Source organism: Pezoporus wallicus, unplaced genomic scaffold (genome assembly GCF_028554395.1).
Source record: "Pezoporus wallicus isolate ANWC-B61680 ecotype Strahan unplaced genomic scaffold, APGP_CSIRO_Pwel_v1 contig_4710, whole genome shotgun sequence".
In the NCBI taxonomy this organism is placed as follows: Eukaryota; Metazoa; Chordata; class Aves; order Psittaciformes; family Psittacidae; genus Pezoporus; species Pezoporus wallicus.
In genome coordinates, this window is record NW_026640647.1 from 4,538,242 (window position 1) to 4,558,226 (window position 19,985).

The 19,985-nt window shown below is 41.9% G+C and overlaps 1 protein-coding gene across 5 annotated transcripts in view; it reads right to left on the reverse strand.

The window, feature by feature from the left end:
- The window catches only part of SATB2 (SATB homeobox 2), a 140,241-nt gene that overhangs the window by 111,210 nt on the left and 9,046 nt on the right, over nucleotides 1–19,985 (reverse strand). For 2 of the 5 annotated variants that reach the window (XM_057419795.1, XM_057419794.1), the window contains one exon: nucleotides 18,715–18,933. In XM_057419795.1, coding sequence (XP_057275778.1) covers nucleotides 18,715–18,883 — 169 coding nt within the window. In that variant the 5' untranslated portion in view covers nucleotides 18,884–18,933. Of the gene's footprint in view, nucleotides 1–17,414; nucleotides 17,437–18,714; nucleotides 18,934–19,173; nucleotides 19,449–19,485; nucleotides 19,896–19,985 lie in introns of those variants that run through there. The other 3 variants (XM_057419793.1, XM_057419796.1, XM_057419797.1) reach the window with 3 other exon arrangements.

A 19,985-nucleotide genomic window follows, 5' to 3' on the forward strand; every position in this document is an offset into this window, starting at 1 on the left:
TAGAGAAACAAGCCAATTTACAGGAACTGCCCTACAGTACTTGAACTGCATGCACAGAGGGAAGATGGAGCAGACAGAAAGCCTACAGAACTGCATGGCCCTTTTCATCACTTGCTACAGGCCAGGCTGTAAACATGGGATGGCAAAGGAAAAACCATTACCACCATTCACAGAAATTTATTTATTTATTATATACCATTTGGTAGCCCCCAGATAAACTGGGAAATACTGGGGCAAATCTCAGCCTAAAGCAGCTCTCCAAATGTGCTAAGGCTCATAATACTGCCAGACAGTTCACCTCTAATCTCTGTTCTTCAGCATGAAATATAACCATTTCCAGTAGATAACAACTATGAAAAGTAACTGAGCATATTTATGAAAGGCCAGACACTAATCACTGCATTCCTGGACCACGCACTTCTTTAAGGGAAAAAGAGAAGAAAGCCACTTTCCAGTTCTCCTTCCATACACTCAAACGTCTTTGACATCATCTACTATCAGTACCTTCAGTATCTACAACAGTCATATATCCCTTCGGAGGGGTCACCCTGATATAGATACAGTCACACCAGTAACAAATGCTGCGGGACTTAAATCCTCTTTGTCTGGAATTTGCAGAGACCAGATTTACCTTAAAATATATTTTAGATACACGATTCTCACTTAGTGACCTTTCGGGCATGGATCAGCTACCAATCTGACATTCTATCTGGAGGCCAGCAGCAGAAGCTACAAGCAACAATATCCAGCTGATGTGTTTCAGTTCTTGGCTTTAAAACACACCCTGAAGTAATGTGTAAGTAGGTTATGGCATCACATTGATGCTTCTCCCTCCCTCATCACTGCTTGATTCTGGGTTAAACATGCAAGTTCAAGCAGCCAAATTTTAACACACGGTGTTAAAAAAAACTAAAATCTTAGTGAAAAAAACTCTCTTGGTGCTTTCCTGAAAAGACAGTGCGAGGCTGAGCCTGCTCCTCAGGAATCAGCGACAAAACGTCTATTCCTAGCAAAGGTTAAAAAATAAAGGCTCTTTGTTCGTAAATCATTTAACTAGTGTAAATGAAATTTAACCTCCATAAGCAACACATGTCCCCTCCTGCTGAACTTAAGCCCATCATAGCACTTCTGATGGGGCTATTAATATCCTAACAAAAGAGCCACATACCTGGCCAGCTGCCGAGGCTGTGATATGGGTTCTGTAAACTACAACTTGGCAAGATAGAAAAAGTAGGTGAATACAAACTGATGAGAGGGATTCCACAGCAATTTTTATCCTCCTGCTGGATGCTTTCCCTGTCATACAACAGTCTTTCCACCTTTTGAGCACAGAATTTGCACCTATTCTCCACATTTGTTATTTACTGTCCCATTACATACATGATCTCAAATGCTAGAACTGATGCTGTACATGACATTACTTCATGGATGGCACGAAGGACCCACAGGACTCTTGTCCATGATGATTCTCCCGCCCCTTCCTGCGGCTCGTGCTTGCAGAGACCCTGCTACAGAAAAAGCTTTTGCAAAAACATCTCTGAACTCAGTGAACCAGAGTAACTGATGATAAGCTGCTATGAGTATCTTAAAAACAGAGAGCAAAGGGCAGGTTACCACATCTGCCATTGCTAACCCAATCTGCTGCCTCTCTATAGCACCTGGAATTTTAGTACCAATGCTATTTTAACAAAAAACAAAAGTAACCTGACTTATTTCCAAGTAAGTCTCACTCCAAGGAAGTTCCACCTGCTTTGCCCTCTCTTTCACATTGGAGAGTTAAGCTATAATGTCTCTAGTAGATTTATTGCCTCAAACTTCCCTGTTTCCTGGTATTAGCTGAAAATAAATTAACATACTTCCAGTACATTGGAATCTGAAGTAAAAAGCATCTGCAGCCAAAAGCCAACATACTCCTTTCACACTGAAATACACCATGTCTTATTCCTAGATGCATATATTACACCTCCAGCTCACTACAGGGCCCTTACAGAAGAGCAATGCAAGTTAGTCACTGTTCATTGTCATTTCATTGAAGAACTCAGAGCAATATTCAGAGAGCAGGAGACCAAGCATCCATTATGAAGTCTTGCATGCAGTGCTACAGCAATGCAAGGCAACCTTACTCATAAATCCTGACTCTTCTCAGCTCTTTCCCTAATGCCCAATCAGCCAGAGCTACTATCATCATCCCTCTCCCATGCTTAGGCACAAAAAAGGCTCGGGTCCCTTCTGCACTGAGCTTCCGTGCATTTGCCCTCTCAGCTTTAGAGAGATGATGCAGTGAATGATGCTCATGGTAGATGACATACAGCACTGATTTTCACACATGGAGAAAATGAGGGGTAATCTGAGGGCTAAAAAGGAAACAATTTGTTTCCCTAAAGGATGAACACAATACTGGAATGCATACAAGACATTCACAATGATCACGAATTATACAAAAGACTTTTTCTCCTTGATGTTAATTCACTTAACTGACTTACAAGCAGCTCTTTCATGCTTCTCACAGAGCTTCGACCCCATAGAGATAGCATCTGCATAAAATGTTAGGGGAGCATAAACCAAGATCTACATTAAGGCATTTATAAGGACATTCATAAGCATCAAGAATTCCTTCTTGATGGAAGAGAAGAGGAAAAAACTGTCCCCACTACTCCCCAGAAGAACAGAATGGTTAGTAATAACTGGTACTTTGTATAACATACATTACAAATCAGGGATTGAATTTAAACTCTGCTGTTGCTTTCATGGAACAACAGAGAAGACTTGCTAAACACAGCTGCATTTTTTGCTGAGACTCTTCTAAGGGGCAAAGAAATTGAGAAGAAATTAAGTATGTGTCACAGACCTATCTCCAAATGCACATTTTTAACTCCCTGTCCATTTCAAGCTATAGTTTAATTTCACCAGGGAGCAATCCATCCGTAATAAATGAAGGAAAGAGAATCAGCCATTTCATTCAAGAAGTGAAAACTCTGCTGCATACAACATTACATTTTTACACCACCCCCACCCCCCCCAAAAAAAAAACAAACACCTTGAAGCCAGTTAAAAGTATTATTAAAATGCAGACACTCAGCTCCCTGGAAAACATTTTCAGTTGTAAAATTTCTAAGTAAAAGTTGTAAATTTCCAATGACCAACTAGAAGGACAAGAGAGAGTAGATATCAAGAAGTCCTGCACTGTTTCTTTTGTTCATTTGCAAATGATACTTTGTGCAGTGCATGCTTTAAAGCAAGTAATAAAGGTGATATGATCAACACTGAACTTCTACACGTTGTCTACTTCCCATAACCACCACAGAGTTGGTACCTAAAGCAAAAAAAGAAAAGGATACAGAAAGCTGAGGAGGATGTTAAACTATTTCAGCCACCTACCTCTCCAGCCATTAAACAGGGAGCAACGCTTGCGTGTCCTAATAAGTACAAGATAAAGATCAACCAATAAGAAGAGGCACAGTAAAATTTTGTGTCTTTTTAGATTAAAATCTGTTTCCATCAGCACAAGTTTTAAGCCCTGTCTAGGTGTTATTTAATTTAATCTAATTTGAACAATTTCCAAACATCAGCTTGATTAATTTCAACAGCATGGTGTTATGGAAAGATTTACTGTACAGGGGTTGTCTAGCAGGGAATTAATAAAGAAGCCAGTTCTTAGCCCTGAGTAACATGAGGTTTTCCCACATTTCTAGTGGGAATACTTCACAGCACAAGCATGTTTTCTTCTGGGAGTGAAACCCACCAAAATTATTAAAAACCGAGATCAAATGGTGGTGTCAAACCCAAAGGAAATCATTCTACAGTGGAGAGATTTTTATCAAATGAAGAAAGTGGAAAATAAAGTTTTTGTTGTTGCTGTTGTGCTTTGGGTTTTTAGGTTTTGTTGGTGGTTGTTGTGGGTTTTTTTTTTTAAACAGAACACAAGACACACATGCAGAGAAATCTCCCTCACAGACAATGCACATTTCTATGGATGGGAGCTCAAAAAGAAGGATATTTCTTTGAAAATTTATAAACTGCTGAAAATCCTTTATTATTCTATGCAGAAAACATTTCCCCCAGCAGAAACTGTAACGTGGGTTATTCTCTAAGCTTGTCTTTCCAACAAGGCGTGGGGTTGAGGGAGAAAGAAATAAATCTAGGTAACAGCAAGAACAGAATCTACAAAGGTTTATTCCCAATCACACCTTTAAACATCGAATTACAGCAATTTCAGCTGGACTTCTAAGATGAGACTCTTACCCTGCAACTGAGACTGGGAAGCTCAATTAGCAAACCACAGGTTGTCCAGAAATTATCTAGATAAAGATTCCACACATTTAAAAATAAAGCATGCTTCCACAACTGGCAATAACCACAGGAAGCAATCAAACTACAAACATTTCCTAAACTAAATCTGCTTCTGCTTTTTTCTTTAGGCAAGAGCCCTCTGCCCAGCAAAGGCAGCAAAGGGAAAGCAGCCCTGCTATTTATTTCTCTTTGCACTGCAAAGGAGCTGACCTTACATATACCAATTTGGTATTAACTCTCTTTCTCACTCTCTTAAACAAATTTGGAAAATGAACCTGAACTGAGAAAGCTGTTTTAAATGGCAGAAATCTGCATCCATGTGGCAGAGGAGAGGTTTACTGGTTCTCCTCCTCACATCGTGCAGCTCTAATTGTAAAGGCAGAAGACAATTCAGTTTGACATCTTTCAGTTATCTGAAAATACCTGAATTTCTGCACCGAAGATAGCCATCCTACATCCCAGAGCAATGTAAATCTGTAATTTCTATTCTGAAAAACTTAACACCACCGCCCAGAAATAAAATAGAAAACCAGGTGAAGCTTCAAAGCTTCAGTGTACCACTTCTTCAATACAGCGTAAACTGCAAATCCCGACGCGATCCGGAATGAAAACCTAGTGCGTATGCTAATAAACAGGAGGTTTCTATTTAAGACTCAACTAGCTGAAAAAAACCTAGACTCACAGGATCATTGCAGTTGGAAAAGTCCTTTAAGATCACAGATAATGCGAGAAGATAAATTCATAATGAGGAAAGATCAACTGCATTCCAAAATTTGCTTGGGGTTTTTTTCTAAGACGAAGGACACCAAATAGTATTTGAAAAAACAGGTTTTTGCTCTTATCTCAACACCACTTTGATTTAAACCAAAGTGCGGCTGTAACTGGTGACGAGTGAGATCTTCTCCCAAAAACCCTGAAGAGCCCAGCTGAGGGATGCAGATACAGGATATGCAATGCCATGCTGAACAGGCACAACCATGCCATTTCCACAGTGCCACGCAGACTATTCCCACTCAAGAAGGATCAGGCTTGAAGCAGATCCCAGGTTCAATCCATACCACTGCAATTCAGTGATGAGGTGGAAGAGACAGAGCTCACATATTCCAGCAAAGGGCTAGTCATGTCCATTAAGGCTCACTTTCAAGCTACTCCATAAATTATAAATATAATTAAATCGGACAGAATATAAGCTGTCGGCACTTAACTTATTTACAATAAATGCTTGGTTTGGGTAAATGGGCTGTATTTCAGCCTTTTATATATTGAGCACCAGCTTACAACAGTCTCATTATGAGGCTGAGAATTCTTTCCCTGTAAATCTTTTTTAATGGGGACTGCAGGAATGACTTTGCAGTTGTTTGTCACTAACCACTCGGAACCACGTGAAGAAAGCTGCGTGTGCACACTGACAGGGGCCAGCGGGAAATCTCTATGTCAAATACATGACACTGTATCAGGATCTTTGCAACCACACAATCCTATGCAAAACAAAAGCATCAAGGACCTCATTACAGCAAAAGGTTTTCTTTAAAAACAAGGACCTTACTTCCTGCTAATCCTCTGCTCTCCCGTGTGCTCTATACAAAACGTGAGATATCTCATTTTGCATATAACCAGTAATGCAATGCTCTTAAACTCCCACTCTTCATGGGTTTATAAGCCCGTTGCAAATAATTTGTTCCAGGATGTAATTTGGTAAAGAAGAGCTCGGTCCACAGATGATTTTAATACAATGTTTGCCAAAGAAACAAAATCAGCTTAAATAACATTACATTGTAGAATTTTCTTCTTAGGAGGGCCAGAGGAAGTAAAACTAAGGACAATATCTTTCTCCTCCTCCTCAGTTATTTTTTCTGGCTTTGCATATTCAATAAATCTGGAGGCAGGAAATGCATTTCTACATATTATATTTTAGCCAATGGTGAACACAAACCACAAGATATTATTTACATCCTTCTTCAGCTTCCAGTCCTTTCTGTGGCTTCAGTTTCCAAACCATCGCAACTATCCCAGATCTCAGGAAATCTTATAAAGAAGTCACTAACATCTCTGCAGATGTCCCCTGCTTCTGACAGCTTAACTAGCCAAGGAATCGTTCTCCTAGCTGAAATAACAGCTTTACTGTTTAACACAAAATATTCCAGGCCACTATTCCACCACAGAAACATATTATGAAACTCGTAACTTGATTTGATAATACTTGAGTTTCTCAAGAAAAACAGTATAAAAGAAAAGCCACATTCAGAGCATGTGCTGAGACAAATGAGAAATGGGAAACTGAGAGGGGATACGGAGTATTTACCTCTAGCACAGCCTCTCCGGCTGTGTGCCTGGGACAGAAGTGTTACTACTCATGGGAGATAAGGCCTTTTGTTAGTCAAAGTGGATCAGCTGCTTCTGGTAACTACCCTCCTTTGCTAAACTAGTTGCACTAACTCAATCCAAACTTCGAATCTGAACCCAATGCTGAGGCACTTTGTGTCACCCGGTGAACCCAGGGACAGCCACACACATGGTAGCCAACAGGGAGAAGCAATTAAACAGGAGAATAAACCGCTTTCAGCTCTCCACCTAAATGAGTGAGAAGCGAGAGCAATGGTAACCTCAAAATAGGGCTCTAAGGAAGCCTGAGTCAGAAGGCAGCACAAACAGCTGTCTGCTGCTCTAGCAGAAAGCTCAGGTTCCCCTGCCAGCCCCCCCAGACTTGCAGCATTGCCCCTGGCGATACAAGCACCATGCCCTCAGCCAGAACCATGTGTGGGCTTCCCAATTCACAGAACCCAATCATGGAATCATGAAGGTTGGACAGGACATGCAAGATCACTGAGCCCAAGCATTCATGGCAAAAGGCAATGGTGAAGACACGATGGCTACATTTTTCCTAAGCAAAACATCTCAGTTGTTTCAACTTGTTTCCCAGTTAAAAAAGAAGACAAAATACCCCACAGCAGTACTTTACATTATGAACTAATGGAAAATACACTAATTTCACTCAAAACCAGTGAGGGAAACACTTTTAAATTAAACTGGTGGGTTTTTAAAAAATCATCTTAAGACATTAATTTCCTATAAGTTTTAGGCTTTGGTTTCTGTAACTTAAAAACAAGTTTAGGGTTCGGGAGGGGTTTTTAGGTTGGGGGACTGCTTTGTGCTGTTCTTAACTACGTAACAAAACTCGCCTAAGGGGCTAAGACTCTCTAAGCCAAGTTCCACCCAGAATTAATTTTAATGACCAACATTTTTAAACCCTGAAAACTGGAACCACTAATAAGCCCTTAACTTTGGTGGTGCTAGCAGATCCACCATGTTATGTAATTTTTAAAGCAAAAAAAAAAAAAACAAACATCTTCTAGCAAAACCATTTTAATGAAGGTTCTATTAACCAGTCTCCTGGTACTGGGATAAGTCCCCTGGAATGTAACAGAAGAGCTTTTGTAGCTGGTTTGAGGTTTTATTTCTGGAGCAGAGCTGCGTACCACACTCGGGCCTGTTTTGGGATCTCCACTGGGACCCACCAGCAAGCTCTTTTCTTCTTTATGTCCATTCCTCTGTGAATCACCCCCCTGGCAAGAAAAAGAAGAAATCATATCACCCCTCCTTTATGTCACCAGATAGAGTTGATGGAGAGTCTAATGGAGCTACTTCAAGCCTAATGGCAGGCTCCAGCTGTAAGACAAGCTGAACGCAACTGTAACCATTGTAATCGTTGCTGCTTTCCCTCATGTCTTTTAAATACTGGCAGCATTAGAAAACCTCATTTCTAAGTGACAACATCAATAGATACGGCAGAACTGGTTACGGGCAAAAGTTACAAGTATGCACACAATAGTACAAGCCACATTAAACTCTGTCTCAGAATAAATGTCATCAAACTCAATGATTACTGATGGAGCTCTTCATCCTGCTATGCTTTCAGCTACTGCTATGGCAACATCATTACTAGATGGTATTCTTCTGGTGTAAGGAGACCACAGAAATCTTCATCAGATCATCAGTGGTAAAATAAATGGAGGAGTGAACCACAACCAAGAAAGAGCAAAAGCCACTGTGTGACTTGGTTCACTAGAAAGCATCTAACTTCTCCCTCTGTCTCCCTTTTCACCAGTCAATATGCAGAGCATCTTCAGACAGCCTGCACGCGTGGCCTATTACGGGACAAGAACTGGCATCTGGGGCTTGGCCTTTTCTTAGGATTTCCATCTTCCACACCCCACACCCCTGCAGAGAGAGAGCAAGTTCTGAGTGGCATTCTCTCGTGCTCTTTCTTTTTCAAAGACAGAAGATCAAAAGCTGTGAGGGAAACACTCCTCATTTTCACACAGACAAGATCACACATTTGACAACTATCCATCTGAACATCATTCTTTTAGGAATATTCACCTTTGATCAGGCAGCAGGTCACATTAGCCTAACAGCTTTTAATAACTACCACATCTTTATCGAACAAGTCAAGAGGTCAAAGAACAAAGAAAGAGTTAACAGGTACGTCCTCTTTCTCAGGTATGCACAGTACACTTACTTTGTTCAGGCACTTAACAATATTTTAGGGAGAGAGTGGGAACGACCTACCTACAGGCTGACCTACTGTGTTTAGACCCACTTGTTGAAAAGTCAGCATTCCGTGCTTTTGGGGTTCAACAGGCTGAATTGCTACATTACATACACAGAGCTACCCTAGAGAATCAGATACTTCTGCTAGTGCAAATGCATGTGCTTCCTGAGAGGTGTTAGCCAAAGAAAGCAGATTACATCTGCTCTCCAAAGGCTGAACTGGCTCCCGGTACACTTTCGGATGCCATTCCAAATGTTGATTTATAAAACTGCATGGTACACGACAAGAACCAAGGCTACCGTAGAGAGGATCAATCTCGCCCAACGTATGGTATGGCAGAAAGGACACTTCTGCTTACAGCTCTAGGACTTCGGCTTCGAGGAAAATGGAGAGTCAGCTTCCCTCAGCTTTGGGCCCTCAACTACAGTCGGGTCCTTTCTCAAGGAAGAGTGCCACCCAGCATGGAGCCTTTCCCTTTATAGGATTTAATCAGTAGACCAAGATGGTGAGGCAGCTGAAGAGTCACAGAAGAGTCAGTCCCCAGGCAGTGCTGGCTTAAGAGACCGGGTACTCTTACTGGCATAGACATCCACAGATTTTGAGGCAAAAGTCATGGGAAAAAAAAAACATAAACCATAACGTAGCACACCTTGTTATTCTGAAGGAGAAAGAAGTCATTCTTACTACTTTCTACCTATCCACGGCATTCTCTGAGCTCACCTATTTGGCAAGTCAAGTTTGACACCATGATCATATCAATATAATCGGGGAGGTTCAAACCAACGACAGCAACATTATACTCATTATTACGCCAAACTCAGACACTCAGATGATGCCTAACTTGAGTGTTACTGTCAAGCAGCACCACTTCTTACTACATACTTGCTCACAGGAGCCCATACAAAGTCTACCATCCAGACTTCAAGCTTGAACAACAAACTCTGCTTAAAAAAAAATAAAAAATTCAAAACTAAAATAAAAAAGCCCACACTTCTGTTACTCTGCATTTTCTCCAAGCCTAAAAATTGGTAGAGTGTATGACAGGTCCACCTCATTTTTCTTAATGATGCTTTTATTATTCTTTCACTCAATTAAAACAGAAATGGATATTGCATCTTCTGACTGTATAATTGTTATTGTAATCTGTTTTCGATCACTGCTTGGGAAATGGGTCCAAAACAACATAAACTATCCACAGCCTCTGAATACGAGTCATTTTCTTTTACTATGATACTTAAAGAGACATCTATCATGTTGCTCTGCTAGCATGTTTGTATTATGGCAAAAAAGTTATCTGTAAGTTGGGAAGAGACATTATGAAAATCACCTTTTACTCCAAAGTATTGTATAACTCATAATTTATAACTACATTTTTTAATAACCACTCAAAATAATAAGGCTGGAAACTGTGCACATCTAGTTTTAATATATAAATAATGGAAATGCATATAAACCAAAATATGCTCAAAATATGAATTTATATGACTCTCAAAAAATAGTCTGGTTATAGTTCTGAAAATGACACGCTTCATTTCCAATATATGCCTGTCAACTAAATTTATGACAAAACATTTTCTGTGAGTTTAGATTACCAGGATGGTAAATACTTCTATGTGAGTCTCCTCACTTAGCTGAAGTTTCCCTCCAAATGCAGACAAAGTCAGCAACTTACAGAAAGTGAAGTATCGGCGATACGCAAGTAAAGACAGACTAATCCGTCCGCTTCTCAGCATTACCCAAGTAGAACAGAATGCCTGAGAGAAAGTAACCTTGTGGCTGTATGCAGTGCTACGAATCGTGGGGTTTCATACAAGAAACTCCCCTCACAACATTTCTTGCCAGATTTAGTACTTTTGAAAAGACTTGCTGTCAATAGAGTGCCTTTTCATCTCAGCGTGTGTCTTCAGGGAACAAATAAGGAGGGAGCGTATTTAAGTACAAGACATTTCTACTGCACTCTGAAAATGCAGCGGGAGTACGGTTATCTCAGGAGATGCTGCAGCTTCATATAAAATATAGTCTGACAGGTTATTTTTATTAATCTCATTCTGAGCTGTTTTACCTTGCTGACATTGCTACTAACAAGGTACAGTTGTGCTCGGACTGTTTAATATTGCATGTCCATCTAATACAAGAACATCACTTAGAGCGAAATGACTGACAATTTTTACTATTAGGTAATTTTCTATTTATAAAACAAGTCATGTGCTTAAACTCTATCTAGAGCTACCTGCCTATTTTCCTCGAGTTCTTTCTGTTCCCTTCATACAGCATCTACAAATAATGACAATCTCCTTTTCCTAACATCGCTGCATGTAACATCAGTAATCATTCAGCGCTCGCCAGGAAATTTAAAATACATCTTGAGTTCAGACATGAGATCTCTGCCCAGCTTACAGTATTACCAATGCAGGGCTCTCGCTTCATCTTTTAAAGCAATTCTGTAAATTGTTTGTGCAGCCTTATACCAAGTGGAAATGCCTTCTGGAAGGAGACTTTACTAAGTCCTTAAATATTAGCAACATCAATGTTCACATCTTTAACAATCAGAGTAAGAATTATACTGAAAATAAACCCAAACAAAACAAAACAAAACCCACCAACTTCCAAACATTGCTTCTAAGGGTTCCACAATGTTAGCAGCCTTAAATTGCTAATGGACAAAAGCTGACATCTCGGTCTGCTTATAAATCTTCAGGGGACACCAGCAAAGTTAGTACAGGTATTTAGAAAGGAAAACCAACTTAAAATACTAGTTCATGGGTTTTTTCAAAGTTCTCGAAAAAGAAGGAAATAAAATTGGATATATGAAACAAAATATTCTCCCTTTACTAGTACGTGGATGAGTACAAATGAAGACAGGGACAAAGCACACACAACAGCTGCAGTACGTGCTTTGGTACAAAGCATAGGAACTAAAAAAAAAAAAGAAATTCCTAAGTACAGAACTGGGATAATATGGACAACATGACCTGCTGGCTGAGAACATAGCATGCATTAAAGCAGTCAGCACTTGTGAATGGCCACCAGAAGCCCAGCTAGATGTGCTAACAATTTCCCCCGAATTAAACGGCAAAGCGTATTTTCTGCCTTGCGTACCACTAATCAATGTAAACTCATTTGTATGGAACCCCTCAGCAGAGATGTCGCTGACGAGCGTTCTGCAACAAGTACAAAGCTTGTTGGAGGGCAATGTTTTTAGTACGCCTAAAGCCTAGAAAACATTTCTCAAAAGCCATCACATACTCAGCTGCCTTTTGTCTGCTGTGACTATTCCTTCCATCTGCATTAGTGATACATGTCACTGTGGGGACCGATGCAGCTGACCCAGGACATTTCATGCAGTAGGAACCAATTACCACAAGACAGTTTTTTCTAAGCTAGAAAGGGCATCAGTTCCTTGTCCAACACAGCAGGCTGGTTTCAAAACCACTCTGAGATTCTAAAGGAGAGCACACTTGTTCGGCACTTACAGAGTCTGAATCAGGCAGAGGTTATCTTGAACAAATCGCCATCATATCAATTCAAAGGGACTTGGTAATACTTTATACCTTGAAAACCTGGGCCTTTAATCCTAACACACAGCAGTAGTTACTAATTTAACTAAATTATAAGGGACGGTAAGTAAAGGCCTAACTTATCTACGCCTTGCAATTAGGGATTCGAAATAAAAACTTCCTAAGTTTTACAGATTTTTCAGTTATTTTGAAATGCTTAAAAATAAGATTTAAAAGCAGGTTGGGGACTGCTCAATGGCAAAAATAAGAATTTTTCTAAACGGGTCACACAGCTGATTGGCAAATATAAATACATGACTGCAGTAAACCTGTCTTCATTTTACAACATCATAGATGCCATACTGTATTACCACCTTCTGTGTCAATGGGAGTGACAAAAACCTTACTGGTCCAAGTACTTTATTTAAGCTCCAAATCAGCATTGTGACCTTTTTCCTCCCCATTCCACACAGACAGCTTTAAGGAAAACAGCAATGCTAGAAAGTTACTGCAAAAATAAATATTCAGACTAACATCTCCATGAAGAGTATTAAACACTTTCAAAGGTATTTTAAAGTAACTGATACCATCTGAAAGTCTGTGCTACAAACTATAAGATTTAAATATGACATAGCTGTCTGCTGAAATGACTTGATTACAATTACATTATACCAGGTTTTTTCTACTTTCAAATCCAGATAAAATAATCAGCACAGTAAAATAATTTAAATATAATACAAAGACTCCCAAAAATTAACTATTTAGGAAAGGAATCTGTATACCTCACCTTTGAGTGTTTATTCGTAACAATAAAAGCTTAATATTGCTTTTCGTCCTTCGATGTCTGAATCCATCTACATTCTGAGTGAGAAACATGTCGCTATTTCATTTCCTGAAAGTACATTTCCTCACTGGCATCTTTATAGTTTTTAATACGATTTTGCCATCTTCTTCAGGCACAAAACAATTCTGGGGAGTCACTCACAGACCCACCTTAGCAGGCGTTTTCAAACAATTGCCCTATAAATAATTGGCAGTAAATATATTCTGTTCCATCCCAGTGAAACTAAGAAAAAGCAGGACTCAATTTAAAAAGGCGGGGGGGGGGGGGAATTAACACTGACTTTTTCAAACATGCTGGTTTCTTTTTCTTTCCTTTAGTCCACAATGAGAAATAACAGCGCCCAGTTAACTAACGTGGCCATGGGTATGGGGTGGGAAGGAAGCGGGGAGATGACACACTTAGGAATTGTTGTGGGAAACAGTAAAATGTTACTACAGCTAAATCTTAAATCTTGAATTCAAAATTGTCAGTGGCTTTCTGCAGATGCAATTTAAGAGTTCCAAAATTACTCCAAACATCAAATTATGCCTAGGTCACCGAATGGGTGGATACCCTATATTCTGTTTAATGCATATGTTCAATTGGACGTATATTTTAACCAACTGTGTCTTTATTTTAATAACAGACCAAGTCCTGAAACACATAAAAAAAGACTATTTTTTTCGACCTCAGCAAAAAATACAGCTGATACACTACATGACTCTTCAGGAGCGACTGCTCTGTTTATTCTACTTACATGACATAATCCGACTGGAAAAGGGGGGTGGGGTGGAAAACAGCAAAAAGACCAGAATCACATTTTTAGCCATCAGGCATGAAAAAGAAATCACTGTCTCTCTTTTCTTACTGTTCCTGCTTAATTAGAAGCCTCTTCCTCCTTATGTATCAGAAACACGTAAAATCCAAGAATTTACATTTCCTCATAATCCCTACTGAATTATATCAAAGTATAAAGCAACATTTTCCAACTCTTTTGCAACAGAAAAAACATAAAATACATTCACATACTGCTGTTTCCTGAACTAACAAGGATTTGTGGTTTTCATGCTTCTATATCTTGATGTGTACTTCTTTCAGGAAGCAGGAAGATATTCTTCATCTAGGATCAAAGCAAGAAGACTATCTAAAACTTAACCTTTCACTTTACTCAACTGGTAAGGACAAGTGAAACGTGCCTCCTTACTCCCTTCAGGATACCATTTAGAGCTTAATGTTAACTAACCGCTTAGAACTGAGGAGCCAATTTGATCAAACTGTACAGAAGTGGATTTTCTCTTCAGTAAAGTACTTTAAGTCCTTGTAAAATATATAAAAGGTAGCACAAACCCTATGGCAATTTTGCAGAAATATTCAGAATGGATTTTGACAAACAGCTCTTCAACCATCCTCAGTTGGCATTTCTGTCACCCCAGAGACATATTAAAACAGATTTCTAACTACACCTAAGCAGACAAGACTGCGACATATCAGAACTTTACTGGGCTTACAGCAATCAGCAGCAGCCCTCTGAAGAGTCACTGCATACAGTTTCTGGTGCACCCAAGTTTGTACGAGCATGGTAACCACAGCTACAGATCATCCCGAACATACCATTCAGTATGAATTGCCTGAAAGTTTTCTCCTCTGTTACCATTCTCCAAATTAAATCACATATTTTAACGCTTTCATCAATAAGAATGTATTACTATCAGGCTGCATGAAACTAATCTAACCAGCAAATTTTTTGCAGTTATTTCCTGCTCCAAATTTGAACACCTTCTCTTGGCTATATTTTGGCTCTCTGTTTCTATTTCAACAAAACCAAACTCCAAAACAGTTCATTTTGCACACCGGCATTTTAAGCTGCATTCAGAGATTTTCGATGCTTATTATCTATGTTCTTCAAAATCAACGCATACACATATATAAGCACATCCACTTATATACAAACAGGTTCATGAACTGCAATCAACAATTTTGTAAATATACGTTTCCTAGCCATTAATCATCCCCCTTTTTTTTTTAATCCTTATGGAGTGAATTACTAACTGAGAGGAGACGCCAATTCTAGTAAGTGAATGTTACCCAACAGGGATATAAAGCTGTCAACACCATAGTGCTCTTGCTTGCTCTAAACTCTCTCCCAGGCTTCATATGTTTTTTAAAGCGATATAAGCCTTTTTTTGCCAGGGACCTTTCTAAAACCTGCCTCTCCTGAACATCTGAGCACTTGTGCTTTATTACATACAGGTTTTTAAACAGACTGGTTAGATAACTGCTGAAACATTTTAGAAAGCACTGTGTTAGTCAGGCAAACTGAAATCGGTCTCTTAACACGCTGGACTGACGCTAACAACATCATAAAAAGTACCAAAACTTTTAAATCCCCCATTAAACACAACCTTTAAGACCCCGTTTATCTTTTTAGTGACCTTTGCTAGTTTATTATTGCTGCTATAATGGCCCTTTGAATTAAGTACGTTCAGGTTAGGAACAAAAAAAAAGGAGAGTCATAAGGCAAAATTTCTCATGAGGATAATTGATTTTCTGTCTACACTACTAAAGCTTATTTTAATACATTTTTTCACTCATAAACCTAGAGAGAAAGCTAAAAACACCTACAGCACTACCATATTTCTCTGTTTCTCAGGGAAGTCACTGGAAAAATAATTGTAGCAAACACTATGATTATAAAACTTGTTACCAAAGGTCATCAGGCACATCATAGCACGAGTTAGTTGAGAGCTTATTGCTCTGCTCTCAGGGATTAAGTTCAGAAACAAATATTATTACACCAAAAACCCACCTGACAACTAGGAAGGAATTTCAGCATTTACATATCTAAGGCCCAAAATGAGATGAAAAAAAGGACTGCTAGCATCTGTCTTTGCTTTCAAAACCTTCAGATACACTTTATAAAATAAAAATAACATAAAACCTAAAATGGTCTCTAGTTCCCAGAAAAGTATTTCATTTCTCTCCCAAATTAAGTTCACATTCAATAAATGCTAGCGCTTCTTACAGCTTGAAAAATACAAATAAAACTGAAAGACTGACAACTGAAGCCTTGGATGTCATTTCACTATGACTTTCAACAGTTTCCTTTTTATCAAACATTAGGAGCAATACTAGAATAGCCTTTATTAATATTTATTTTAAGGGACATTTTATACTAATGTGCCAGTATATGAAGTCAGCATCTCCACGAATGTCTACAGCTGCGTTCCACAACTCAAGTGAAAAAATGACCACCACCACAGCCATCACTGCAAAGACACAGGTTTCCAGAAATACCCGAACTGGTGTGATCTGCATTCAGAAAAAGATCACTTGGTCACACAGGTTCTTAAAGATCAAACTTGCAAAGAGCAGAGAAAAAAAAATATCTGGAAATTAACTACGCTGATTTATCTTGAGAGCAGTTCCAGGAGGAAAAAAAAAAATGAAATCAATTTTAAACAGCACCATTATCTTATTAAAAAAAATCCGGCTTAACTAATTTAGTATTGAGTATTACAGAACCTAGGTAAGTATTCACACAAAGATAATTTTCTTTTTGCTTTCAGTATCAATAAGGAGTAATGAATAAACTTTATTATGAATAGGCTAAAACCAAAGAGATTGAGACTGCTTAAAGAACACCAGCTAAGGAGAAACAAAAAAATAATAAAATGCCTCCTGCATTTCCTATTCCCACACACTTTTACATTCCAATCTACTCCAAGTTTATAAACGAGCTTAAGAGCAATGAACGAAAACGTAAGCTCTTAAAAGCTCGCTTTCAGAAATGAGATTCTTTGTCTTAAGTGGAAGAAATCTTCCATAACTTAACAGGCCAGATTCAAGCTGTTCAACCAATATAACTATACAAGCCGGTGAATTTCTCTTGGCTAAGACAACTGCAATTAGAAAGCAACATATATTCCAAAACATTAAAAAATATTCCTTTAAAGTATATTTCTCTAAATGCCCCCAGGAAAAAGATTTTTGTTCCAGTTCTCACATTCTTTAAAATCAGCTATAACGCCTCAGTCTCAAGAAAGGTATCCAAAACTACATCTCTTACTTTTCATATGATTAACTAGTTCATTTTTACAATTATTCAACAGATTATTCCTCCACCGATTTGTAAATGGAATAGTACTACAAGTCTTTCACTGCAAAGCTGATTCTTCTTTTCCCATAACAGTAGAACACAAAACCCAGACATACAGTCATCCAAGAAACATAAAAAACTGGTGAGATCTCTTACCCTTCATTAGGTACATAAATGAATCCTACGTTTTTAAAATGAAATAAAATCTGCAGCCCCTTAGCAAACTTCAGCAATTAGGAAGCCTATTGAGCCAAAGAGGTCTAAAACAAGCATCTAATGGTAAAATAGCTAAATAAATCTCACGTAATAGAGAGTCATGTGATGACCATATCAAAGTATCTCCTGAAGTGTCATTTACACAAACTCGTTGTGTACAAGCAACTACATTTATGCGTTGCCACGCTGCACATTTTAAGACATAAATACAAGGAGATGGATTTTTTCTTTAAGGTCAAGTTATTTGTGGCCTGCCCTGCATTATTTTGCTCACAGCATCTGGCTAATTCCAAGATTTTTAAAGGTATTTTTCCTAACATGAGGAATACCGTGTTAAACGCAACATCAGAGTCAAGATGAAAAAAAAAAGAGGGTTATTTAGGAGAAGTGACTGGAAAGTTTAGCTACGTGGAACAAAAGGGAAAATAAAAGGAACCACAAGCGTTATTTGAACATGCTCTAAACACAGAACTGACCAACAACTAGATACCAAAGTACACATGAAAGTTGAAGTATTCTAGAGAATCGCAGGAATGCTTAACAACTAATGCTCGATAATTTGGGTGCAAGAGTTAAACCCTGCCCTCGTTTTGCCCTGTTCTCTTTCACAACGGCTACAAAACGCTACTCACGGGAACTAAACCCACCCCAAACATATCCCTAAATGCAGACATAAACGCTGCCATTTTTTCCCACCCCGGGGACCCAGCTCTCAGGGTTGTGGCGGTGGGTGTAACACACGTAACTCATGCCACCCGCACCCGTGAACGCAGCCGGGTGACCTAACCTAACCTGGAGACGATGCCGGGCCCCTGGGAGCCGCCGGCCAGGGCAGGGTGCTGGCCGCGGGTTGCCCCGGCGCGATCCGCCAGTGATCACGCAGAAAGCGCCGAGGGCATGGCCCAGCTCGAGGATTAGGCCTGGCCTTTGTGAGCCGCCCAGCCAGAGCTCGGGCCTAGGGGTGGCCTCTTGGGGAAGGCGGCCTTCTGACGAGCGGGCTCTGCAAGCCGCAGACCTCGGCACCGGTCCTGCCCCGAGACTGCAGCACCGCAGCGGTGTTGAGCAGATGAACGCTTTCCAGTGAAAGCGGGCAGTAGCTCGGCGGCCGCCACACGAACCTGCAGCCCCTCCGCGCACAGTGCCGACCCGCCCGCCAACTGCCCCCATGCCAGCGGAGCCGCCGAGCCGGGCCGGGCCGGGCCGGACGGCGGTGTCGCCGTGAGCGCGGCCGCACGGTTACCTCCCACGGGCTTGGTGACGGCGCCGTTGGGCCTCCCGCGGGTGCCCATGGGGCTGCCGTTCTGCTCCAGTCTGGCCACCTTCCCGGGAGGGGGTCCTTTGACATCGGGGCTGCCGCTGCCTCTGTCGGGGCTGTCCCGCAGGCAGGGGCTCTCACTCCTCCGCTCCATGCTCGGAGACGCGGCTCCCGCTGGCAGGTCGCAGTAGAAGGAGCACGGACCTAGGGGAAGAGAAACAAGGAGCGCTTCAGCGACCGCCGGCCCGGACCGCCGCCCGGCACCGGGTCCCCTTCCGCCCGCCAAGGCCCCCACAGCGTGTCCCCCGGACGGCTCAGCCCAGCGAAACCGGGCGAGTGCCCGGCCGAGCGTGATGCCGCCCCGCGCCCACCGCCGGAGAAGGCACCCCCGCTGAAAGCGAACAGCTCGGCTTCGACGGCCCCGGCCCGGCCGGACCGCCTTACCAGCTCGGCCCGCGGGTCCCGCTGCACGGCCCCAACCTGCGGCGGGCAGAGGCAGTCAGCGCTGCTTCCCGGCCCCCCATCGCGGCGGGCAGGCCGGCGAACAGCCCACCCGCCCGTCGCGGCCAGGTGGTGCGCCCCGGGTCCGGCCTCAGCCCCGGCCCGCCCCCGGGAGCCGCGGGGAAGAGGCTGCCAGTCCTGGCTGCCCCGCTGGCACGGCCCCCCCGCGCCGGCCAGCTGTGCAGCCACCGAGTAGCCGGCTGCTGGCGAGAAAGCCTCTAGCGAGCAGCTCCCGGGAGCTGCCGCTGTACTTACTGCTTATAGCCTGTCTGTAAGTTGGCTGAGTTGGGCTCTGTCCATGGATCAGAAGTAGAGAATCCAGGGTGGAAAGTTTTCTTGCTTCCTCCTCTCACGCCGCTTTCTTCCCTTCTACTGCTTCCCCCCACCCCCAGCCCCCTCCTTGCCCTCCTCCGGGGGTGCCGAGGCGGCGGGGCCGGGGCGGCTGCCCGCTCTGCGCGGGGTGGCAGGGGCCAGAGCCCCTTCCCGGAGGATCGCGGGCAGCGAGCGGAGCGGAGCGGGGAGGTCGGGGCGAGGGGGCGGGGAGCCGCGGGGCCGCCGGCTGCGGCGCGGAGGAGAGGGGAGAGGGAGCCGACTTCTCACACCTTCCGCGGAGAAAATCAATACCGGGGGAGACGGGGGGAGGAGAAGAGGAGGGAGCGCCGCTCCCCCGGGCTCCGCGGCGGTGGCGGGTGCCTAGCGGCGCAGGGAAGCGGCGGCGGCGGCCCCCGGTATGTCACTTTCAATCGCTCCCTCCT